The 25,827-nt window shown below is 40.8% G+C and overlaps 2 protein-coding genes across 2 annotated transcripts in view; one reads left to right on the top strand and one right to left on the bottom strand.

Annotated features, from left to right (window-relative positions):
* Positions 1 to 1,001: 1,001 nt before the first annotated feature.
* On the top strand, positions 1,002 to 21,041 carry col9a2 (procollagen, type IX, alpha 2). The gene is made up of 32 exons (XM_073462801.1): positions 1,002 to 1,073; positions 2,472 to 2,546; positions 3,751 to 3,786; positions 3,892 to 3,954; positions 6,243 to 6,296; positions 6,551 to 6,586; positions 8,500 to 8,523; positions 8,659 to 8,712; positions 8,831 to 8,884; positions 11,186 to 11,236; positions 11,323 to 11,379; positions 11,502 to 11,555; positions 13,732 to 13,785; positions 13,944 to 13,997; positions 14,466 to 14,519; positions 14,650 to 14,703; positions 14,869 to 14,922; positions 15,020 to 15,073; positions 15,165 to 15,218; positions 16,257 to 16,301; positions 17,163 to 17,216; positions 17,317 to 17,370; positions 17,452 to 17,505; positions 17,732 to 17,803; positions 18,164 to 18,199; positions 18,344 to 18,388; positions 18,826 to 18,858; positions 18,979 to 19,125; positions 19,230 to 19,284; positions 19,433 to 19,621; positions 20,339 to 20,416; positions 20,836 to 21,041. The coding sequence occupies exons 1-32, from the start codon at positions 1,002 to 1,004 to the stop codon at positions 21,039 to 21,041; spliced, it is 2,076 nt and encodes a 691-aa protein (XP_073318902.1).
* A 1,490-nt stretch (positions 21,042 to 22,531) lies between these two features.
* The window catches only part of col16a1 (collagen, type XVI, alpha 1), a 72,685-nt gene continuing 69,389 nt past the window's right edge, over positions 22,532 to 25,827 (bottom strand). Inside the window, exon 71 of the mRNA XM_073463506.1 lies at positions 22,532 to 24,727. Within this exon, the coding sequence (XP_073319607.1) occupies positions 24,534 to 24,727 (194 nt within the window). The 3' untranslated portion in view covers positions 22,532 to 24,533. The remainder of the gene's footprint in view (positions 24,728 to 25,827) is intronic.

Raw genomic sequence — 25,827 nt, 5'->3', positions numbered from 1 at the left:
GTCCCCTTTCACATTGCCATGAGTTTTGTTTATTCAGCCCATTTTGATTACTGTGGGAACCAACCTGCTCTTAGTGAAACGACCACTAGATGTCAGTAAAGGGCTCAGTTTGCTGTGTTGATCAGGTATATTAAAGCTCTCTTTTACTTGTCCCTTCATGTCTGAAGTTAATATATGATCCCCTTTCTGTTCAAATCTCTTTCATTTAAGCATTTTATCCTCCAAGGAGCTTTCACGATCCTCCATTCTGTGCACTTCAGCACTCACATGGCAGATGTTTGCAGATGTTAACACCGCCATACAAAAAAAAAACAACAGTGTTACTGAGAGAGACAGAAGCAAAGACAGAGAGTTATTCAAAGGCCTGTGTCTGGGTGTCTTACAGAGTTTTCTTTACACCCAGGTGTCATTCATTGGTCCACTCCCACAGCTTTGGGAGGAGTCTGATTGCTGCTCAGACCAACTGGCTTCACAACTTGGCAGGAAATATGTGAATTACTCCTAAAGCATCCAATCACAGTGTCTGCAGCTGCCTGTTGAGCGCTTATTCAGTAAGTTCTCTCCTGCCCCAAATCTAAGGTGAAAACCTGAGGCGTTTTGAGATACTGTGTGTGTGTGTGTGTGTGTAACTATATATAGTTACACGTGGTTTGTGTGTTCGTGTGTGTTTTCCACGTCGCTGATAGTGTATTTTTCTTCTGCTTTCAGGTCAGGATTATTACACCTCTCTCTCTGTCCTCTCCACCCCTCCCCATCCCTCCATCCATCCCCCTCTCCACTCTCAGCTCCCTACCTTCCCTCCTGAGTGGATTTTTTTCGGGGCAGTGCACATAGACCCCCTCACCCCACCCCACCACAACACCCCCCTCCTCCTTCCCCTCGGACAGCTTTGCTCCACCAGTTCTGCACTGTGCCGGCCTGGAGAGGAGTAAGGGAGCGGAAAGAGGAGCGAGAAGAGAGGATTTGGTGAACCGAGGAGAGACAGACAGGGGAGAGGGACCATGGCTGCGATCTCTGCCTTGCTGAAGACCTGGGTGTTACTGCAGACCTTGTGCCTGGCTCTGGCTCAAGTGGTGAGTGGACAGGGGAGGTTGAAACCTGCTTTATCTGGGGTTCAGTGGGGATAAGGGCCCCTGGAAAGGGCTCTTGATGTCTTGAGGTGATGTTATAGGTTGTGCTGTCATGGTTCTGGTTAAAGTGATCAAAAAGCCAACACAGATCTGTTTGTGGTGACTACTTGGCTTTATAGCATGTAAAAGAAAGTGTTTTTTTTTCTCTTTCTGCTGTGGAGACAAATGAAACTGGACTATCTTCTGTGGATTATCATCCTTATCGTGCATGGACACTTATCTCTTCTCTCAAGGCGAGGATTCGCCATTACCTGGGTAACCTTTTTGTGGCTGAGAAGATTTTATCAATCGAAGAATGGAGGATTTTCTTTTAGTTTTTCATGGGCAGCCATGACAGAGATGGAAGTCAGTGGGCACTGACACACACAGAAACAGACAAGCTTTGTCCCCTGAGCGTGAAAGCCCCTATTCAAACAAGACACCTCCACGTTATTTACTGGATGTCAAACAGTTGTGTCTCTTCAGGATTATTCTTGTTTTTACACATTTTTTCTGAAAAACCTGGAAGTTTTTAAAGTTGGATCCAATTTTCTTTTTTCATCTGTTGGACTGAGCGACCCACTGAGATGATATTAAAGACTCTTAGTGAGAATTTGGATGGAGAGGTGGGGGCGAGCCAGGGGTGCTGGGGGTAAACAGTGCCAGTCTCGTGACCCCTCCTTCCACATTCCTCCTCAGTCCTTTGTTTTTACCCCTCTTCGTAAGCAATTTAATACAGCATTGTCCTTTTTTCCTTATTTTGGTTAATTTTTGTGTGTATTTTTTTATTATGATGCTTTCATTCGAGCTGATGTCAGTGGACACAATGCATTTAACCAACCATAATTGGATGTTGGTCAACCTAACATTATATGACAAGTTAACAATTATTGTTTTTCTATTTATATACGTGTTATTTACAGTTTTGCATTTTTTTTTATGGCCCAATCGCGTGATCTGTACAGCACGTCTAGCCTATCTAATGTGATTTTCAATGCTTTGACAACATTGTTTTCCCAACACCAGGCTAATGGGTCCATTGGTATAGTTGTGACATGCATATTCAGTAATTGAATCTACATCGTATTACATTAAATGATCCACTATATAAAAATATGCTTTAATAAAACTAAATTCCCAAATATTAAATCTAAACTGCACAATTACACCATAAAGAAAATAAAGAAAATAACTTTTTGCTCATTTAAATATAATTTGTTTGCCTACAATATCAGCATCATAGTCATGTTAATGTTTTCAATATTGTTCTGATATTTGTACAGTTCTATAAGAATTGCTCAGGGTTCACTGTTATTTGTCATTATTCAACAGTTTTAAAATGTCTCTCTGTCTGTGTTTCAGAGGGGTCCACCTGGACCTCAGGGCCAGCCCGGCCCACCAGGCCCCTCTGGCATCCCTGGATCAGACGGCATTGATGTGAGTATCCACGCAGGTTTGCCCAGCAGGTTTGTCACAAAGACCATCATTGTGCTGGAGAAATACCAACCCTGTGCTGCTCTGCAGTACCGCAGTCTTACCAGCGGAGGTCACTGCAAAATGAAAACACACCGGCACAAAAGAGCTCTGTTCCCAGCAGAGAGAGGGGTCTTTGAGACGGGACCCTTGCCTCAATCCAGAGTTTGTGTCACAGTAATGTGATACATTTGAGATATTCTCGGGGTTAACTACACACAGGTTGGATAAATATGTTGTAAATGGAGGCTGCTGGGCTACTGGAGCAGGAAACAGGCTGCCTGTAGAGACTTTGTGGTGTCTGATCCATGATCCAGAATGAAATGTGATTAGATTTTAGACTTGTTCAGATCTGCTAATATGTTTAAACTATTTGCAAAAGTTTATGATCTTAAAAACTTTATTGTACCAACTTTTTTATATGCATCTCCCAGATATGCTCTTTGTGCATTCTGACTTGTGACTGATCCATTGCTGAGTTCTCAGTATTAGTTTGTCACCAGAATACAGCAAAGACAAGTTACTGCATTAAGAAAAAAGAGCAATGTGTCTTGGTCCACACTTGAAGGTGTAGTCTGCCCTTCAGTTCGAACGCTGTGGTTTTTTCCCTTTTGGGTCTCTGCCACAGGAAAGGTGGGATGTCAACATGATGGAGAATTCAGCCTTTGTAGAAAAACTCTGGGCTTCATCTCAAGATTGTTTAATCACTGAAGTCTTTGAACATGTGTCCAGGCTGGTAGAACATGATATTAATGTTCCAGCCTTTCATGAATGTCGCATTCAGTCTCTGCATTATTCATGCAGAGCTACGATGACCATCTCAGTAGCAGTATAACTTTCTCAACTTGTCCCATTTTAATGATGTATTAGAACTGGTTGAATACACAGGCTTTTGTTAATTTCTTTATTTTAATTCATATTTATTATTTTTATGTAAACCTTTAATTAATCAGTTAATTCACATAAGGTCCGGAACCCTGTTTGCAAGGCCAAGGGGTCGGAAACAAGTCTGAAAGTGATGAAGGACAAGGTGGTGATAGATAGACACAGATATAATGAGTTTTATGAATGAGTTTGATTGGTCATGTTGCTTACATGACAAATGTCCAAAGTTAAATTAACAAACACCAGATAAAAGAGCTAACCTCTCCACTCTGTCTCCCTGCAGGGAGATAAAGGACCTCCTGGGACCCCTGGTCCACCAGTAAGTTTGTACTCTACTGCTTGTTAGAATTTAGATTACAAAAACTTTCATGTTCGATTCATCCAGATTTGGTTTAGTCCGTGACAATAGTGTGTTTTTTTGTAGGGACTAAAGGGAGAGCCGGGAGAGCCAGGTCCTGATGGAGCACCAGGAGAGAATGGTATTGACGTAAGTAAACTGAGTGATGTCGGTATTTGGTGTGTGTTTGAGAGAAAGAATGAGACACACAGAGAGAAATAAGACAGAGAAAGGGCTTTGTAAATGTGAATGAAACGATAACAGTCACTGCCTCCCACAAGAAACATTCTGAGAGGCTTAATGTGAAAACAGCTTACTAAGGCAAAGAAAAAAAACTTTCAGGTAACAAATGTGAAAGAAACTGGGAATAGCAAGATAGGGCCTTACAAATATAAAGGAAAAGTATTTTTGATATAAATGAAAGAAACAAAAATTAATATAACTAATTTTCTAATGAATATTGTGAAAAGAACAGACAAATACCTTAAAGGACCTATATTTTATTTAATTTAAATAAAATATATTTATGGGGATGTTTGAAGCCCGAAGTTATTACAATAGTAAAAGCAAAGACAGGGTTGGTGAAGGTTATCATAAATAATATGATGATGAATAAAAAGTCAAAAAGCATAATGAGATAAAAACTTTAAAGGTACTCTGTTGTACTTTTGGCCACTGGTGGTGCTATAGTGCAGTGTTTTGATGAGTGGGCCTCTGTGTTGTTTGTATCAGTTGTCGCACCTGTACCTGTACGACAATGTACATATACACCATGAGTGTGAAATGTTGTGACGAGGGTTCAACAACGGTATTAGATTTTCACAGCATGATAACCATCTGAGAAAATATCATGCTAGCTCAGTATACGGTATTACACAGTTATTATTCTTATCCTCAGCTTAAATAAAAAATATTATGTTCCCACAGACATGAAACTTGAAGTGATTGAAGTATGTATATATATATATATATATATATATATATATATATATATATATATACATATATATTTCATAACACTGATATGGTAGAAGTCAATAATTCAGATTAGCAAATGAACACGGTACGGTAACCATCAAGTTTCATACCACAGTGTACCTTGAAACTGATATATCGCTGCAACCTGCTGCGCTGATTGGAAAGGGCTATTAAAAAGAAACCGAACACATTGGGAGTCTGACAGAACAATCTCGACTCAATGTCCACTTACAGAATTAACATTTTCCGGAAAACTTTTGTGTGTTTGTTTTTTGTCACCTTGTCCTCTGCAGCAATTCAGCTTGCTCAGTTGTCATAACGATATAACTGTTTACATGTCAGCTTGCTTGCTGTTATGATTTCAAGCATTGCACATTTCACACCTGAAGGCATGAAAGTAGTTTCTCCAAACAATGAAAACTCAAGGTCCACCTACTAGGTTTTTCAGAAGATATCCACTGTCTCCTTGACACAGCCTGGCAGATGAGAAAATGTTTTACAATGTTGCTGCAAGGATGTGCACAGTGACTTTAGCTGATAAATGTTAAATGTTAACAAAGCTGTTTATAGTAAAAATTCCACAGAGTACCTTTAAGTCATTATAAAGTCATTAGTGTTCAGCCTTTGTTTGTAGCTTTAATGTAATATTTAGAGTGTTTTAGTGCTTCCCATTTCGCTGTGATCATTTTGGTTGTAATGTCTCATAGCTCCTTTTTCCACTTTAGAATTTTAAATAAAAAAACAAGCTTGATAAGCTACATTAAGCTACTGTACATTTCACAGTAAAGCCTTCAGAGCTTCCCTCTATGGGCTGGCTCTGTATTCTACATTGACAGCCATGACACTGCCTCGCTGACCCTTGACCTCAAAACTGTTGGTTTATTGTCAGCAAAGTGATTATGTATTTAAAGCGTATTCAATGAGGTTAATATACATTACATCGAACCCATAATCCCTTGCTGATTATATCTATTCAGCCTCTGGTAATCACAGGTAGCGAGGAGTTTGAGATAAAGACGAGCAGATGAATTTAAAATGATTTCATAGCTTTGAGGCACTTCAGTTATAGATTCACCTGATACTAATTGTGGTGCAGCTTTTCTGGTTTCAGTTATGCTAACACAAGTTGCTGCTTCAGGCTTGGTTGGAGGGGAATTGAGTGTCACATGCTAACAGAGGCACACAAACACACACTCACATGCATTCCTCAGAGATTTAGCCAGTAATCCGGCCTGGAATCTCAAATCTCAGGTTTGTTTCCTAATTACTAACAAGAACAGTGTCAGTTTCGATCAAATGTGTGATTAGCCCTATTGTTGGTAGGATTCATGCCCCATATATCGCCCGTGCAAAGCACAGTGGTAACCCACAATTTCCTATCTAACCTCCTGCGATATTTTGACCCCGATATACATGTCAAGCATATCTGCCTGCCAACATCTCTTTGTGTCTGTCTCCAGGGTTTGATTGGAGCAAAGGGTGATCGAGGTCCTGTTGGGAGTCCCGGCCCTAAGGCAAGTGTCTGAACCTCCACATGAGAACAGATTTCATATTTCATGAGGTCCAGTTGATGACAAGAAGGTCTCAGGGTCATGTTTCTTGTCACTGTTGTGTTGAGCATGAAGCTGAGCTAGGAGAAAAACAGAAGGATAAAACTGCATTTTACCTTTAGTATAGCATTGAACTTTACCTGATGATATTGTCCTCATTTATCTGTTTAAGATTCTAGCATGTCGCTAATTTAGTTACATTGTTGTTTTGTCTGCAGGGTCAGCCTGGACCGAGTGGTGAACCTGGAGCTCCTGTAAGTCAACGATTATCTATCACCCTTCAGTGTCTACAAAGTAGGCATGATGTGTTAATGTATATAATTTATTTTCTTATACGATACAATGGTGGAAGAAGTTTATTAGAGTCTTTACTTAATTAAAAAAATGACCATATAACAATGTAAGAATGTAAAAATACTCCAGGTAGGTATAGGTACAAAAATAACCATTGTTAAAATAACTAAAATAATAAAGTTGTTAAAATAACTAAAATAATAAAGTCAATAGCTAGTTGACTATTAACAATGAAATGCTTTATAAATAATTTATTGAGTAATTGTGAAGGTTTATAAACATCAGTTGCAACTTAAAGCATTGCATGTTTTTAAACAATGAAATAACTAGTAACTAAAGTTTAATTAACCATAAATTTACTTTATTAATGATGGTTATTATAAGATGTTACCCAGCCAAATCATCAAGAAGTGCCAAAAGTAAAATTAATCTTTGAGTGATGCATTGTTATATATCACGTTATTACATTGCTGCTGATGTATCAATATGTAAGTAGCATTTTACTGTTGAGGCTAGCTTTAGCTTCTTTATATACAGCTAGTTTAGTGCAGTGGTTCCACGAGTGGCTCACAAGATAAATCTGAGTGCTCATTAGATGATCTGTTTGTATGACAGAGGAAACAAAATTCTGCAATACAAAACTCTATTCGTATTTTATCTTTAATCTTCTATGAAATGTTGAAGAATTTAGCCTTTATTCATCATTTAATGTGGAAGTAGATAACTTTTTAAACCCTTTCGATGTTTGTTTGTCTGGGGAAAATGGAGCCTGGTAGTAGATTGAATAGCAAATTGAAAGTATTCTCAGTATTCTCTTCAGAATGATAAGTTAGAGTAAAAAGTTGTCTATTGCCACTTTAAAGAAGACCAAAGGTCCGTTCAAGCCAAAAAGGTTACAGACCATTGGCCTAATCTTTTATGTATTGCATTTGTTTAAGTTTAAATCTGCAACTGTAAAAACTAATATACTTACCATAATAATCTTGCACAAGGTGCACTTTGACTAATTAGATGACATTGTACGTAACAAGGCTGTCATGATACTCTGAACAGAATAGGCTTCAAACGATGCCTGATTCAGCCCATCATAACTCATTTTCATAACAAACATATTGTAACCCAGCTGCTCTCATAAGATAACCTCCAGAGTCTCTTTAACTTCATGCCTGAATGCCTGACCAGCTGTGCCCCCCTTTTGGGTTTGGTCTATCCAGATGTGGCATATGCCTTCTACAGCCGACACGAGCCTTATTCCCACACACACCCCCTTAATAAAGAGGAAACATGCTCTCCATGATTCACATTTTATATACATGTTATCATTACATGCAATTCATGCACCTAAATCAATTCAGCAGTGTCATGTAGACACACCTGCACGTCGTCTGTAGCACAGTCTGACGCCACTAGGTGGTGCTCAGTCTCCATCTATCAGACATCATCCAATATATTCAAACATTAAGTTCAGAGTCATCCAATGTCACGCTTGAACGCAACACTATTAGTTAAATCCTTTGTTTAGCATTAGCAGGCGTCCTGTCTGGAGGCTGTGCTTGTACATCCAGCTGCCTCCTGCTGCACAGACAGGAGATCCTGCCCTGTGGGCTGCTCTTCCTGCAACAAGGCTTACTTACTCAATTACTGTGTTTATAATTAATTCCAAGCAAAACACACAGCAAACACAAAGTGATTGCGTCCTGTCGCTTTGTTCTTCTCGAGCACTGTTTGCCCTGCACTTTGACACTGTACACACATATTACTGAATTACTGCTGCCGTTATTAATTGGCTTTCGCAAACGTTAATTGATACTTTGACGGATTGGTTCCACTTGTTATACAGTAATTTAACCCCTCGTCCCTTCTGTCCACACAGGGACCCGGCCTTCCAGGACTGGCTGTAAGTAGCTTGTATGGTGTAATACAATTATGCTCTTATCACTTAATGGCTTCGCTTTGAGGTGTGGAAATAATTTGGAGGCTGCTGGGATGTGTACACATTGTTCTCTCTTGCTCTCCGTGTCTCTCTGTCTAGGGCACTCCAGGACCAATCGGTTTCCCAGGTGAAATTGGACCAAATGGACCAAAGGTAGCAAAGCTGCACTTTTTTTAATAACTGCCTTGACTTATAAACGTCTATAAGCTACCAGACTATAACATTTTCAGCTCCTTATTCACAGTTTCTTTCCTTCCTTTTCATCATTTAGGGTATCTTGGGAGCACCTGGACCTCCAGGACTTCCTGGACCTCCTGGCAAACCTGTAAGTGTCCACCCAGGATTAGTTGTCTAGGAAATATCAGCAATTATTGATTTTGTTCAATTCAAATATCCAATCATAATCACCTTTCTCTCTGATTTCTAATGAAACAAATGCCAAACTTGAGATTTAGAGGTAGGACTGCTATTGAACGATGGGATAACAGGAACACACAATACATCACTGTAGATTGTGTTGTATATCGGTACTAACAATTCATAGGACCCCTTGTATTGCAGGTATCCATGTTATTTTGTCCACCTTCCATTAATCTAAGCTCAGGATCTTTTCAGGGTACACTGGAGAGATATTGTACATGCTGCGAAAATCCATCCATAATTTCCTGACAGCTCGCTGTTCATGTTTTGAAACTAGACACAGTTCCCCACTTTTGTTACAGTAGAAAAAGATAAGGGTAGTAAGCATAAGCAACAGGAGTACAGCTGCATAGATCCAATTCTTTTTTAGTTCCGATCCGATACCTGAATTTGGATACTGTTCAAAATACCAGAACTCTTTTTCTTTGGTTGTCGGTTACATGAGGCTGTAGCAAACCACACAGTGCTTATTATGAAAGGAAAACAATAAATAAAGAAATATTACATTTCAATATTCCACAGCAATTTATTTGAAGTGTAGGTTAAGTAGGCTTCACATATAAACAGGTGTAGGACAGAAAAAGAATTACTTGAACACATCAAATCAGCAGCTATGCTCTATCTACTACTAGTAAGCAGTTCTCTACACATAAGTTTGAAACTGACAATCAATCAGTCTATGGAATCTCGAACAGGACTTAGATCAGTGACGTCACTGTGATATCCAATAAGCTAATTACGTCAGTATTGACACTTATTGAGTTTAACTTACCTATACTATACTAATGCTATTGTAACTTTTACTGATATTTTGTTGCTTTATTAAGATCCATCAGTGGTATAAAAAGTGCCAAAGATTCATACTTGAGTAAAAAGTACGAACAGTACTTGAGTAAAAGTTTCTGTAGTATCTGATAGTAAATGTACTTGAGTATCGAAAGCAGTTTTTTGACAATAAACCAACACAAGTTATGTACAAGTAAAAGTAAATTATATATATAAATGTATGCAATAAATGTTGTGGAGTAAAAAGTACAATGTTTGCCTCCAAGGTGGATTGTAGTGAAAGTAAAGTTGCAGAAAATTGTACTAAGTACAGTACTTGAATATATGTACTTGGTTACATTCCATCACTAAGATTAATACATACTTTATTATGCCTCAAATAGAGGTTGACTACGCAACTACATAACATATTTTTATTAGGAATACTTTCATTTGTTATTAGCAGAGCAGAAGGCTGTTGGTGATAAGTGCATAATAACTAATTTGATAATCCTAACAAATAATTGTTCCCGCTGTCGATCAGGTACCGCTCAAAATATTTTGCTGTTGAGAAAAAAACCTCTCTGGTCTATCTCTATGAAATTCTGACACTTTCCTTCAACTGCTTTAAACACAATCTTTGCCAAATATGTGCTGTAATTTCTTGTTGTATCGGCAGACGTTGACACGATCTGCAAAAAGCTAATATAGGCTGAGCAAATGTATCAGTCGAGCTCTAATTGATGTCACAGCAAATCTTTTCACATCTTCTCAGTGAGACTGCCGAGAACAGCTGTGAACAGAGGGAGACATAAATGAGCTACACAAAGTTTATTGAGCTTAATCAAGCATATAGTTACACCAGTATAATTGCAGTGAAGTTATATATTATTGAACGGGATCACAGTGTAAAAATCAACATCTTCTCATGCTATCTTGCTCCGTTCTGCAAAACCAGCAGCAATTAATGTGTTTTTTAAAATGTGCTGCATGATAACAAAAGCACCTAGCGCACTGCGGCTCGTACGGGTCCCAACAGACATCACAAACAGTTCTGAGCGGTGCACTTTCAAGTTCTGTTTTCAGTGGTACATGTACTCTCCTGTGTGCATCTCAGAGTGGTTCCAAGAAGGGGGAGGTGTCCTCATTGAGAGTGATGCTCCCAGCCCAGGGGAGTGTATTTGTTTAGCTTTAGTGCTGTCCTAGGGTAAATAAACCCCCCATTAGATCAGTGGGTTGTCTCATCTGACTGTTGCAGGAATACATCATCCCCTGTAGAGATACTTTACTTTCTAACTCAATCTATAAACAGAGAGAAGGAAAGATGGGGGGAGATATAGATAGAGAGAGGGAGAGATAGTGCTGGCTCAGCTCATGGGAGTAGTGGCCAGGTGCCTTTCTTCATCTATCTGCCCCTTCAGCCATCTATCTGTCTGTCCAGGGTCCTCCAGGGAAGTTCATTGGTGGAGAAGAAGGCAGCGCAGAGTTCCAGGTAAGATCTAACGACATGCCCCCGTGTTACAAATCTGTTTTGACTTCACTTTTCATAATCCGTGTATTTCCTTCTCTCGACAACAGTGTCCTCTTAACTGTCCAGCAGGACCGAAAGGCCCCCAGGGACTGCTGGGAGTCAAGGTGAGTAGTCGAGTTTGTTTCAAGTTGCCCTGAAGGTAGAAGCCTGCCTCTTTCAGCATCTGCGATTATGTTGCATCACAAAGTAGTTCTGACATCCCCTCTGACGGATTGTTGCCCTCCAGGGACACAAAGGACGTGCTGGTGTTCTTGGAGATCCTGGCAGCATAGGAAAAACGGTGAGCTGCACTATCTCTGCTCCGCACATGCACTTAAACATCCATACATGTACATGTTGTACAGTGTTGCACACTCACCCACCATTCTGGACCAGCAGAGGCAAGGATTAGCTCTAATGAAGCCCCCCGAGGCACATGACTGGCACTAATCTGGCTGCGATTAGTCAGGCCTGGCCTTGGCCCTGCAGTCAGCGTGCAGCGAGCCAGATGAAAGGGGTGCTGAAGAGCCAGGTACATGAAGGGAAGGATGAGAGAGTCAGGGTTCGCGCAGCCCTCTCACCTTGCTGTATTAAGCAGAGCTAATGAGCACACAGTGGGCTCCAAGGGAGCGGCTAGCCAGGCCTCAGGAATTAGCCTCTGATCTTCCCGCACAAGCAGCCTCAGACGCTCAAAACACCCAACACACCAAGTTACCGCTCCATACCTAGCAAACAGATGTGAGGCTGCTATTGATCTCCTCATCCAGCTCTCAGAAAGAAGCAGAAAGTGTGTTTTCCAACAGGTCAAGCTGTGCCTGTAATAACATGGATAAACCACACCAAGATGAACTGGTTGAGCTCCCAACAGCAGGGTCGGGTCAGGTTACTTTGAAATGTAGTCAGTTACTGAATACATTTTTACATGACATGTTATAAATCGATAACACGACCTAACCTGAATACTTTAGGATTACTTCAAAATAAAACCTTGAAAATATGGTCATGGCACTTTTCCAGTCTACAGAGGCTTCCATGAAAGGTGCTGACCTGCTCGTCAGGGGAAATTTGGGGTTCATTATCTTGCCCAAGGGTACTTCAACATGCAGCTGGGGGATCCGTGGATCGAACCACTGCTCTAACTCCTGAACCACTGCTGCCCCATATTAATATACAGCAGCACCATACACTAAAAATGGACACAGCCACAAAAAATTGAGTTCCACAAACATTATTTTTCTCTTCAAACATCGCAAAATATTTTAAATGCAAATAAAATGCAGTTAGCGAATTTGGTTGCACTCTTGTACTGCTTGTATTCTTCATCATGTGGTACAGAGAGTCCCACCATGGGACCTTATTTCAGACAAAGATATATATGGTAGTGAAGGACGAGAGACACATATTTTTTTTATGCTGTTTGAATTGTGCCAGGAGTTAGTTTGTCAATTTCAAAGACAATTTTTAAACTTGCCAAAGTCGCAGTTTGTCATAAAACTAATCAAGTATAAGACTGTGAAATTAGATAATTAGAAAGACCTCACACGCAGCAGACGTCTAAGTGACATCTCGTTTGACGCTCAGCGAAACTAACCCATAACTGACCCCTCATAGAGTTGGTCCTGTATATTAGTTATCTCCCAAAACTGACTAACCTCTCCTTTCAGATAACTGCAGTTGTCAATATGGCCAGATTTATTGTTTTTAATACTTTTCCTTTGCTAAGGCGATCGTCATGTTGGTGTTTGTGGTATATTAAGTGAAGTGATGTATTTCACAGAGTGGTTTTACACAAAACTAGATGATATTTTACTATCTTTACAACAAACTGGGAATTTCTTGACTTGCAGAAGTATCTTTTAAATTAAAAAACATTGTGTGTGTGATTCATGGCACAATTCAAAAGGGATCAAAAATTTGACTGCTGTACAAATTTTTTTCAGGAATAAGGTCCCGGAAGAGGCGGGAAAACGTGTCATGATTTTAAAACTGACATATTTTAAAGACACAACCAAAATGTAATCAAGTAAACCTTGACAATGCAACGACTATCTAATTACACATTTTAAAAAAACAAATGTATTATAGTTTGATTATAGTTACTTATTTTGGTATTCTGACTGCATGATCCAAATTACATGTAATCCATTACTACCCAACCCTTTCCATTACATTGGTAGGGTTTTCTACAGCTAGCTTTAGCTGGCTGACTGCCTTGCGCTAGATTTTTAATAAGCTCAGCCAGAAACATACCTGTATACTGTACAACCATGAAAGACCAGTTCAGACATCGAAAGAAACCAGCAAGCATCACAGACTGGATTCAACTCTACGGTTAGGCACACAAAACCTAGACCTGCAGCTTGCAGCTCTGTGAAAATGTTTGAATGTGCCATGATTCGTAGCAGGCAGCTGTGCATTAGATAGCAGCACAGAATGAGAAAACTAATCAGCCTGTTCTGTTTCCTCTCCTCCACCAGGGTACCAAGGGAGAAGTGGGCATCTCCGGGGAACAGGGCATCCCAGGACCTCCGGTATGCTGTGAACTTTTTAGGTCACTTGACAAAGTTAGACACATAGAATAATATTGTATTTTTTCACATGGTATTATCTTGATTTGACAGGACATGCTGTTATGACTAGACCTGAGTCATTCTCTGTCTCACCCTGTGTTTCCCCGCTTTTCTCTAAGGGTCCGATGGGTCTGAGGGGTTATCCAGGGATGATGGGTCCTAAAGGGGAAGCAGTGAGTACCACCGTTTCTTTACTTTTGTCTCATCTTACTTTCTTCGCCCTCTTTCTCTTTGGGTAGGAGTCTGCTCTCATTCTTAGATGAGCACCAAGGAGGCACAGCCAGACCTGCCCCCACTATACAAACATCATCCATTACCAGCAATGGGGACATATGGAAATGATGCTAACACAAATCTCTCCCCTCCTCTAATGAGTTGGGGTTGTCTGGGTCCGCGGTGCCTCCATCTGTAGTTAATGATCCGCTGTAGCCATCCGTCTTACTGTTAACATTAGCCGCGTTAGCCAAGTTAGCGCCCCGGCTTAGTGCCAAAGCAAGAGTGGCTGGCTCTCTGTGTAGCTCCCATTAGCGAAGTGAGTTAAGCGCTAATTACCCCTTTATCACAATGAATAGTAGGCTACTGTGACTTAGCATCCTCCCTGATCTGAAGTGATTGATGGCACATTTTTTGTTTTCCCACAGGGTCCTCGTGGTTACAAGGGCATCAACGGACCTGTAGGAATTCCTGGGCCTCCTGTAAGAACACACACACACACACACACACACACGCATACAGACACACCCGCACACACAAAGAGTGTAGACTCCTCATAGAAAAATAGGTACCCACATTAAGGTTCACTAAGCCTCTCTCTGTTGTTCGTAGGGTGAGGAGGGACCCCAGGGACCCCCCGGAGAGGCAGGAGACAAGGGAGACAAAGTAGGTGACTCTTCTGGTGTTTTTCCCTTGAAGTTTTGTGTCAAAGCAGTGGCACAAGACAAAAAAAAAAGAAAAAAGATGAATCGTGTCTCAGAAGTTGAGTGGGCACAGTGATCCTGATGTGCGCTGCAAATACACTGACGCCGGTTTGGTTATCTTCTGCAGGGCAGCCGAGGTATCCAGGGCCCACAGGGCGCGGTTGGCAAAAAGGGAGAGAATGTGAGTGACGCACTTTTGTTTGTGCACTACACAGTCGAGGTGGCGTTCAGAGAGCGTGCCAAATGAAGTTCACTGACTCATCTGCCTGCTTTTTCAGGGTCTGCCGGGTATTGATGGAAAAGATGGCACACCTGGTATTCCTGGAATAAAGGTAAAGGGCCGCCAGCCATGGTAATGATGAGAACGTTCGATCTCAGTAAAAAAGATGGCAATTTATTCTTCTTCTGTTCTCTGTGCTGCAGGGCGGCCCCGGCCAGGCTGGGATGCCTGGTCCTCCTGGTCCTCAGGGAGCAGCGGTGAGTGATCCTTCAGTGTAGTAGGGGGAGGAAATGTGTTTGTTCAAGGATTGACGCCACATGCAAATAAGCCTGCCTGTAAACACTTATTGTCACTCAGACCACGTAGGGGGGTCAATCTGTTCTCCTCCTCATTTTAACAAAGCCTGAAACAGCGACGGTGGCGAAGCAATGTGAAGCCACCTGTAAAGCTTGGTATGTTTTGTTTTCTGGGCACTCATCCAGGTTAACAGTGACCCTGTGACCTACGCTGTTTTAGAATTTCAACCACCTTGAAAAAGCGTTTTTCCCTCCCACTGCGAGTGATTTATCACAATCAGACCAGTGGGTATACTCATACGTGTGTGTGTGTGTGTGTGTGTGTGTGTGTGTGTGTGTGTGTGTGTGTGTGTGTGTGTGTGTGTGTGTGTGCGTGCGTGTGATGTTTGTGTGCCCGTCATTCTGACTAAAGGGTAATGGAGCATGAGATGCACACTATGCTGTGTGGTCATTGCGGTGACACTAACACTGCTGCAAACTCAAACACCATAACTTCGTCTGCTTTATACCCTACTGTGATATAGCATAGCACACGCGCGCAAGCACACGTACACACACACAAATCACTGCAAGGAAACCTGCTGCAAAGTATTTGCTGGTAGTTGGCACTGCAGCTTATTTTCATTATTATTACTATTATAGAAGGGATCAGCACTATAACTTCCCACGAGCAGCACATACTGTACTTATATCCACATTCATTACCACTTCCATTTTCAGGGTCACTCTCTGTATTTCCACCATGTGAAGTAGACTGTACAGCGTACAGGTGTAACTTTTTGTCTTGTTAAGATTTTTCTTTGGCATTTTCGGCTTTATTGCATAGTGTACAGTATAGAAACAGAGAGAAACATAGGGGGAAATCAGACCTAAAACAAAGTAGTCCAGCTGTAGACAAACCAAGGATATTGAGACTATGTGGTTTGCATCTTTACCACGAGCCCACCCGAGATACAGACTTTGCTTTGCACTAATTTCATTCTATAATTCTGTCTGTAGGGATTGCCTGGCAGTCCAGGGTCAAAGGGAGGAGCTGGAGCTAAGGTAAGCCTTTTAAAAACTCATATTACATCATATTAGAAGATTACATTTTTACCATATAGCAGGATGGCTGCAGTTTCTTGAAATAAAATCTAAATTCAGTTTCATAAACATTAGATCTTAAAGTCATTGAATAGCCTTTGTGAGGTTTTAATTGCCACAAACATTTGATCAAATTTCATTTTTTTCTTTTAGTAAAAGTCCACATTTCTGATCATACAAATCTTTAAACCTACCAATGAACTTAAAGGGTAACACATGAGGGTTTACCACATTAAATAGTGTTTACACGTCTCAGGAAGTACTACAGCATATGTGGAAAAAGTAGTATCAAGCCTTTTGTGATGCCAGAAAAATCTGCTAAATTGACTGGAGTCAATGTTGCATTATGGGTAATGTAGGCGCTAGGTTTTGAAAAGGAAAAATAATGTGTGGGATAAGGAAGGTGATCTCAAGCCCTCTTGTGTTGATTTTGATCATTTGTTTTTAAACTGACCATAATTAGTCCAACAGGAGTGATATGCAGATCTGCTAATTTGGTCCCTACATTAACCACAGTGCAGTTTAGCCATTGAGTGACATCACAGGAGGCAATTATCAGATACATGGCGCTTCCTCTGGAGCCACCAAAGGCCTTATGCTACATTTTTGACATGTGCAGTCGTACTCCGCAAGACCTGTAAACACACTTTAATGTGTGAAATTGGTGGAGTCTTTTTACTTTAAACTTGTACTTTCCTGTTGACAGAATGTAGACAACTCATTCTAAAAAAAATCTTAAATTTGATTTCAAATGATCTTGAAACGGTCTTAGCATTACATGTAAGTGTTTACCTCGTCTTACCATCTCTTTTCCCTTGTTAGGGCGAGCCTGGATCTAGGGGTCACGTTGGCCAGTCTGGTGAACCTGGACCTCTGGTAACACACAGAGATTTATACCAAAATATGGATTTCTTTTTCAGTTTATTTGCAATTACAGAGTAGGGTGAATAATTGTACTTTACCTGCGACCTCCTAGGGTGAGCCTGGTGTCCCTGGTGAGGCTGGTATGGAAGGAGTTCCTGGACCTAAGGTAAAATCCTCGATTGTGACATGAAAGCACTGAAAACTGCATCTGTGAACAATAAATACTCACCTCGCCTGACTTCTACAGGGCGACCGAGGCCAGCGTGGAGAAGTTGGGCCACAGGGAGTAGTTGGCAAGCCTGTAAGTTGCTTCTATTTAGATATTTTTTCTCTAAAAACATGTTTTAGCTTTTACACACACACATATATATATATATATATATATATATATATATATATATATATATGTATATATATATATATATATGTATATATATGTATATATATGTATATATATATATATATATATATATATATATATATATATATATATGTATGTATATAATTATTTTAATGTCTTTTAACAGGGAGGCAAAGGAGAAAGAGGACCAATCGGTGTTCCTGGTGCCCAGGGTCTAAGTGGAACCAAGGGAGACAAGGTTTACATGAAATAATACTTCTAATGCTCTGTCAAACATGTGCTGAACTGCTTGTATTCCAACACACTATAGTTACCCAGACGTGTCCGTTGGGGGCAGTGTTTACCCATGAATAAAAGCCATGAATCCACAGTAAATCACTGAGTGAGGCAAGCAATATAAATAAGCAATATAAATGATAATGTAAGCATCCTCATCTCCCATGTTTCAGAGATGAGACGACATCTCTCTTACTTTGTGATCTGCGGTGTCACCGACTTGAATCAACATTTAGTTCTGTTTTTTTTTCTTTTACTTTGGAGGATATTATAAGTTAAATTTGACCACATTTACATGCACTCAACCCATCTTTCTTTCCAGGGATTCCAAGGAAAAGTTGGGTCAAAGGGAGACATTGTGAGTAGAAGTTTTACTCCTTTGAACTGGATTGTCACAAGCGTATCTCATATTGCTGTGTGTTGTACCTTGGCTCTATGCTGACACATATTTTCTACAAAAATCCTCTCAGTCTCTCTCAACCTCTTGATCTTTTTCGCCTAGGGTGACCCCGGCGTTGAGGGATTGGCTGGTGAGAAAGGTGAAAAGGTAAAACATCTTTTACTGCACAACCTAAAGCTGTTTCAAACTTTTTCTTATAAGGAACCACACAAGTCTCTGAGTCTATATATATATATTTACTAAAACTTGCAGGATTTGGATGAGACGGTTTAAACATTTGGCTCTTTGAGGCATCAAAGCAAAGTGATTTATAGCGGAAAATATCATAACATGCTGAAGTTAAGAAGAAGAGGAAGTCTGTTTTTGAATTTGCATACAAATCCCCATAATAATCCAGATGGCAAATGAGCTATTTACATGACAGTGAAGCAATGATGCACGTTGGCTCTTTGAAGCAGCGTTCTTAGACATTCATTTACAAGATTCATTCTTGAATTATTGCTCAATGAGTGTCTCTGAGGCATAAATGATAGATGGAAGTGATGAATGTGAAAACAATAGAGTCTCTGTGTTTGCATTGACAGGGTTTGTCTGGTGAACCTGGGCCCAAAGGACAGGTGAGATTGTGCTTCCTTCCTTCAATTGTTCCCTTCTTTCTTTTAATATCATCAGTTTTAATCAGCCTTTTTATTATCTCTTCATAAATGTACTCTTCCTTAATGCTTCTCTCTTGGCAGCAAGGAATTAGGGGCGACTTAGGACACAATGGACCCACGGGAGACCCAGGTAAACCCGGAGACCCCGGACCATCAGGACTGCCTGGTCCTAGAGGACTCAATGGAGAGCGAGGAGTTCCTGGTATGCCAGGCATTCAGGGATCGCCGGTGAGTCCATCTCACATTTATGATGCATGGGACATATTGATCGATGCACTTGGTCGGTCGCCGACTCTCTGCAGTGCTCAGCTTCCTCTTCTTCTCCTCTCCAGGGACGTGATGCATCCGACCAGCATATTATTGAAGTGGTATTGAAGATGTTGCAGGGTGAGCGTCTTGACCTGAATATTCACCTCTGATGTCCATAGGGGAGATTAGATTAGCTCATTTCCCTACTTTCATCTCCTGAGCCATCAGTCGCCCATCATCAAAGGTAATTTAATCAAAATGATGATGTCTGTCTCTACTGTTACAGAGCGGCTAGCAGCGGTGGCAGTGAGTGCCAAGAGGGCTGTGCTTGGCGGAGCTGGTGTAATGGGTCCTCCTGGGCCTCCTGGGCCTCCGGGGTCACCTGGACCTCAGGGGCCACATGGCTTACCTGGTGCCCGTGGCATTCCTGGCATGATTGGAGGACCTGGACAGATTGGAAACACAGGACTTAAAGGTAGACATAGGCAGTAGAGTATCTATCAATACATCTGCAACTAAAGATTATATTCATTATCGATTAATCTGCAGATTATTTTCAAGATTAATTGATTGTCATTTAGTCTATAAAATGTCAAAAAAACCAAAACAATGAAAAATGCTCACCACAATTTCTTGGGCCCAAACAAGCCTTTTCTACCAAATTAGCTCTGGTTCTTGAACTGGTTCCACTCAAGATTCTTAGTGCAATCCAGTGAAACAGCCCACGTTTCCATCAGTCTTGAGTGGAATCATTGTAATCAAGGATGTGTTATCAACAGAAGGCGTTGCACAATGCACGATGACCTGCAGAATATGACAGCCCCACTTCAGGTCAAGGAAAACCTGCTATTTTTTGGTTCAAGATGGGAACCAACTTTGCGGGTTCTGAACCAGTGTATTTTTGGCTGAAATTCTGTATGCAGCAGCTGCAGCTGTATGCGGTGGAGCACCAGTGCGCAGAAAGGTGTGACATATTCATAGAAGAGGGCACCAGATTTTGTCCACTGGATGAGCACCCTAGAGGGCACTTTCACAGCATTTTTTTGAGAATCGGGGTACCCCCCCTTCTTTCATTCAACCACCAGTCCAAAACAATAAACTCATTGAAAAATGAATGAAAAGATTAAAAGATTATCGAAATAAGTAGCTTTTTAGGGTACATCTGAGCCCACCGTACTTTGTCTTCCAATAGGAAAGAGAGGGCCAAAGGGAGACAGAGGAGATCCAGGTAAACCCCATCCAGGACTACCAGGACCCCCAGGAATACCAGGTAAGAGCTGAAGCCTCCCAAGCTTCATGCACACACACGGAATATAAAACAGTACGAAATACTCACCAAAGGTTAAGAAGAGGAAGGGGACAATAAGAAACTGAAGGACTTGGCATTACAGCTCTTGCCACGGGAGAGGCTGCTCAAAGGCATTTTAAAAGCATCATTAACTCCAGTCATTTAACAGATGCTCTTGAATGAGAATGTAATAGGATTGCAACAGTACACACTAATTCAAACTGGGGGAAACAGACACCTCTGTGCACACATACACTCAATTTGAATGCATAGATAGAGCATTCATGTGTAATCCAACTGCAGAGAAGAGCTCAGAGAGATCTTCTCAACATGGACTGATCTTGACCCCAGGAAATCAGTAAAAAATCCCCACTTGATGTTGAACCTTCTCCTGCCCACAGGTCCTCCTGGTGTTGATGGAGTGGCTCGGGACGGCAGGCCCGGCGAGAGAGGACCTGAAGGAGCAGCCGGAGAGGCCGGTTACCCCGGTAAGGCGGGTCCGGCAGGTCTCCCAGGCTATTGCGAGGCGGCGATGTGTCTGGCTGCGTCAGCGTACACCTCCCCGAGACTACAGGAGGCGGGAAGAATTAAAGGACCCAATGTTTAGAGCCCCGTCTCTCCATTAGCAGCTCACAACACCTGGGAGAGAGAGAGAGAGAGAGAGAGAGAGAGAGAGAAAGAGAGAGAAAGAGAGGAAGAGAGAAGGCGAGAGACCACTCTTCTCTGTAGGCCAACATCGAGAACGAGGGGTGGGGGACAATAATAGCGACTGGGTGTATAAGCGCGCCCCCTCCTGAAACTGACAACCTGAAGTTTTGACGGGTGGGACACACTCTTGATCTTAATCCCCCACATCACCATGACAACAGCAGCTCACAGCCACCCACATCCCTCTGAATTCTCTAGTGTTTTTTTTTTGGATGATGTCAGTGTCAGTCCCATCCAAATATCCCAGCCCCGTTCCAGCAGCGAGAGAGGAACAGATTTATATTGCATCTCCTCGTCTCCCACCACCATCACCACAGTATCTATGAGCTGAGAGGAGCTGAAACCCAAGTGTGGTGAAAGGTGCTTTTCTTTTACATCGTGGTCACTTTAATAACACAAACAATATTTTTGTCTGAGATGTGTTTTGAAGATTTTAATGCCCTGCCTCTCTTGCAACATCACACCTGATGCCTGAAAAGTGTACGAAAAGGAGCAATAAATGATTGAAGCCTAAATTTACACTCAGTACTGTAATGTATTGTAAAATGTAGTTTTGCATATGTAAGCCTGACTGAAACCCCCCGACTTACCTCATGTGTACATTGCCCCCCCTCCCTCCGCTACCCCTACCCATCCACGCTTTCTACCCAAGTCTCATTTTAGAAAACTAACGACTAGCTTTATCTCTTCCTCTTGTTGCCTGGCAACAGCATATCCCGATGGGCACTCCCATCTCCCACAATGCAGTGCTGTAAATCTTTGTAAATGTGTGTTGATTATTATGTAGAGAAAAAGAAATGGGTTACGATATGCACCAGCAAAAATCCTGTGTTAATGAATTCAGTGAGTAATAAAAAGTTCCTACAGATATAACGACTTTTCCTCGAAACGAATCAGTCCGAATGTGCCTCCTATGCCACTGTCAACTTTCCACAGGGTGTCAGCGATTTAATGACTGATTTATTCTCATCAACAGAAATTATTTATTGTTCTTTATATAATCATCTGTAAAGAAGGTTTTTTTTTCCCTGGCTGTTCAGGTCAACCCAAACCAATAAAGAGGAACCTTTTCTAAAATGTAATGTTCTTCTTTATCATGTGGGGATTGGAAATGAGTCTCTTTACTCTTTCAGCTCCTTTTCCTTTCATTTCTGCTATTCTTCCAAGTCTTTAATAGCAACAGTTCATGCATGTAAATAAACTCCTATGCGTCTATGGCAGCAGATGCTCAGCTTTTTTTAAACATTCTTCCAGCACCAAGGCCAAATGTCCCCACCATACTTCACTAGACTCCACAATAAAGTTGTTCAAATGCACATCGGTGCACGTCTCTTGCAATGAAAAACAACCACACTTCATCAATTTTGCTTTAAAACGTGTTTTTTTTTTTCTCAAATGCTTCATAATAGAACATGTAAGGCACGTGTTACAGTAAAGAAACATACAGTATATACAGGCTGGTGAGTTGGTGGACACAGATGGGATTACTGAACGGGCCAACTAGGCAAAAGGGTCAGGGGCCCCTGGGCCAGAGCTTCTGTTTTAAGTGACTGTTTCTCTTTTCTTTTGTGAAAATCAATCAAACAAACGATTAAGCGACACAGAACAACCACAGAGAGACATAGAGCAACCACAAAAAGTGCATAACGTCAACAAAGAGACACAAATTGAATAAAGGCACAAAACAACTTCAAAGGTACATAAAACCACTACGGAGAGGCACAAAACTACACAAAGGAACAACAACTAAAAGAGAACTACAAATAGAAGCAAAAAAACTACAAAGAGAGGCAATTAAACTATAAGAGATGCAGAACAACTGCTACGAGACACAAAACAAGTTAAACTTCAATCTGGCTCTGCTCCTCTGGAGGAGAAGTATCTTTTACACGTCTGTACCCAGGGGCCCATTGTCTCATAATCCGTCCCTGGGTGGACGACAGTATTTAAATCATTTTTGATACAACACAATGATAACCACGGGATACAACTTCTTTGAAAAGCAATTTAATTCAGTCTTAAGTTGAACATTTCCCTTGGGTTAGCTTGTGAGAAACATTAGTCTGACCACGACTCATAGTTTAACAAATGTTAATTAAACGACAGAGATGGTAAGAGATGGTGGTGATTTAAAACTCCATAGACTTCCAGATATAAAAATAAAATATAAAAAACCCAAAATACAGTAACATGTAACATTACAAGAGCCGTTAGTGATGCTTTTCAGAATATTTTCTTTATCTCTACGTGATTGTGTGGGCTCGGTGGCCATGCCCAGCGTGCTGCATTACAGTACCTTCAGTGAATGGGCTCAAATATTGCTCATATTTTCTCAAACAAGTGCCCGGTGAAGCAGACAGATGGCAGATATTACATTTACTTTGGAATACGAAATGAAATGAGATGCTTTAAAAAGGTTGCGTTTCCAAGAAGACTGGAGTTAAAATGACACAAAATGGTTATAACAACCAATATGCTTTCTTGTGTAAACACATTTTTCTTAAATAATTTGTCTTTTACCAAACACATTATTCCATTTTGAAAGCTTATACACCTTAGAAAAATATCCCTTTGACATTTGTTGTTGCTTTGTATGCATGAAAAATAAGTGGCTAACCATGCATGTGCCTTTTTATCAAATCTTTTGAAAAAGTATAAAAAGCCACTATATATAAATATAAATATATACATAACAGTCAATCCATCAAAGAGGGTATGAATGCAAGTTTCTGACATCTGTTCCTACAGAACTGAAATACATTTCTCTGGGTATTCTCTTACAAGTCAAATTCAAATATGTATCACACCATAAGCACTGTCAGACGATTAGAAATGCATGGGATGCTCTCTGAGTGTGATTCTGTGTGAAAGGAAAAAAAGATATGAGAGGTGGACGCAAAGTGCTACAATAATTGTGTGTATGCTCTTCCTAGAGATTTAGGCAAAGGAAATGAAAAATAAAAGAAACAGAAGAGGCCAGTATTAATCAAGGAGAAGAAAATACAGGTTGTGATTCTTGTCACCTCCCCCTGGGTTGTTTGAAAATGTACAAAAGGAGTGAAACTGAAAAAAAGAGACAAGACCAAAATATAGAGGCAGTAATATAGCAATGAATTGGCATTCACAGGGAAAAAGAATGATGCAATAAAATGTGCTGCTGCCGGTGCGTCTCTACAAGCCTCATTCCAGCGGGGCCCTTAGAAAGAAATTGTGGATTTTTGCTCACAACTACAGTAGAAATAAGTGAGAATAAATCTATACAACCGAACAACAAAGGCGCTCCTTGTTTTCATCCTGTGATCAGATTTAATAACTTTGGGTCACGGTCTTTGGCTTCATGTTTTCTGTAGTTTCTTTGCTTCAGTCCCCTCTGTCCCTCTCCTCTGTCCCTCTACCAGGGGCCTTTGATAGGTGGTCCCTTGGGGCTGTATTCTACTTGATGGCTCATACAGTCTCCAGGATTACATCGGCCATCATGTCCCTTTGAACCAGGCTGTCCAGGAGATCCTGGGATCCCAGGAACACCCTGCTGGCCAACAGGACCCGGGGGTCCCATCTTACCGTAGCCTGGGGGGCCTGGGACACCTGAAGGAAGAATAGAAGTAGAAGGAATGCAATGATTGTGGCATTGTCATTGAACTGGTACTTAAAGGTGCAACACATGAAAATTGGCCACCTTGAATTCATCCCAACAAATAGGGGCAACATGTCACCAGAGGAACTACTAACAGCTTCTAACTATATTATTTTTATCCATCAATGTAGATACTGTTAGCGTGTTAGCTCAGTTAGCCGTGCAGCTAGCCAGACTGCCAGGGGAGTGTTGGTATTTACACCGCTAGCACAGGAGCTTTGGACCACTGGGAGAATGAGTTTTTTTAGGCTCAGTGATAGCTAGTTAGCATGCTAACTTCAGTAGATATCTCGTCAACACAATACAGACGTGTCTTTGATATAACGTCAAAATTGTTATTTTTTCATATTTTGTTGATCATTTTAGTTCATTTTTGAATGTTTTAAACTAAAATTCTTACATACTGCACCTCTATCCCTCAGTAGGCCATATTGAAAAAGATCGCACATTGTGATTTACAACCTTTAGTTTCTGAATGGATTAAACAAACATGGTATAATGTTTAGTGAATGATTTTTTTTATAGTTGGGCATAGCCATGCTAGATCTTTTTCTTCTGCTTGGTCTTTGGGTCAAGCTAAGCTAACCAGCTGCTGGCTGGAGCTTCACATTTACTTTACATTACAGTGGTATTAATCTTCTCATCTAATTCTTGGGAAAGAAAAGGCAATAATAGTATTTTTCAATTTCATTTCTGTCATAAAACATAAAACCGTAGAATAAAGTTGCCATTGATGTACTGCAGCACCAATACAATGTAGATGAAGGACTTAGGTAGTATAGTAAGGTGATTTACACACTGCATAAGAAAATATGTCAAGAGATTGCACACCAGTAGAAGAGTAAACCAGTCACCAGGGGAGAATCTCTAATAGGGGATGTCATTACCATGAATATTATCTTGGACATGGGGGAAACATTTAACAAACATTAAAATCCTAGTTTAATCATTGGATGTGAGCACGGTTGCTTTTTAAACCAAAACTGCCTGCCATCCCAAAAGAAAAAAAACAAATAAAATAAACTGCAGATGCTACTTCGCTAATTTAGCC

Source organism: Pagrus major, chromosome 3 (assembly GCF_040436345.1).
Source record: "Pagrus major chromosome 3, Pma_NU_1.0".
In the NCBI taxonomy this organism is placed as follows: Eukaryota; Metazoa; Chordata; class Actinopteri; order Spariformes; family Sparidae; genus Pagrus; species Pagrus major.
The sequence above is the reverse complement of the archived record's forward strand: the minus strand, read 5'-3'. Positions and strand labels throughout refer to the sequence as shown.

Excerpts from the sequence above, each read along its gene's own strand:
- col9a2 (XM_073462801.1), top strand. The coding sequence starts at position 1,002 with ATGGCTGCGATCTCTGCCTTGCTGAAGACCTGGGTGTTACTGCAGACC. Across the intron at positions 17,506-17,731 it reads AGGGAGTAGTTGGCAAGCCT|GGAGGCAAAGGAGAAAGAGG; the intron begins GTAAGTTGCTTC and ends GTCTTTTAACAG. Across the intron at positions 18,200-18,343 it reads TTGGGTCAAAGGGAGACATT|GGTGACCCCGGCGTTGAGGG; the intron begins GTGAGTAGAAGT and ends TTTTTCGCCTAG.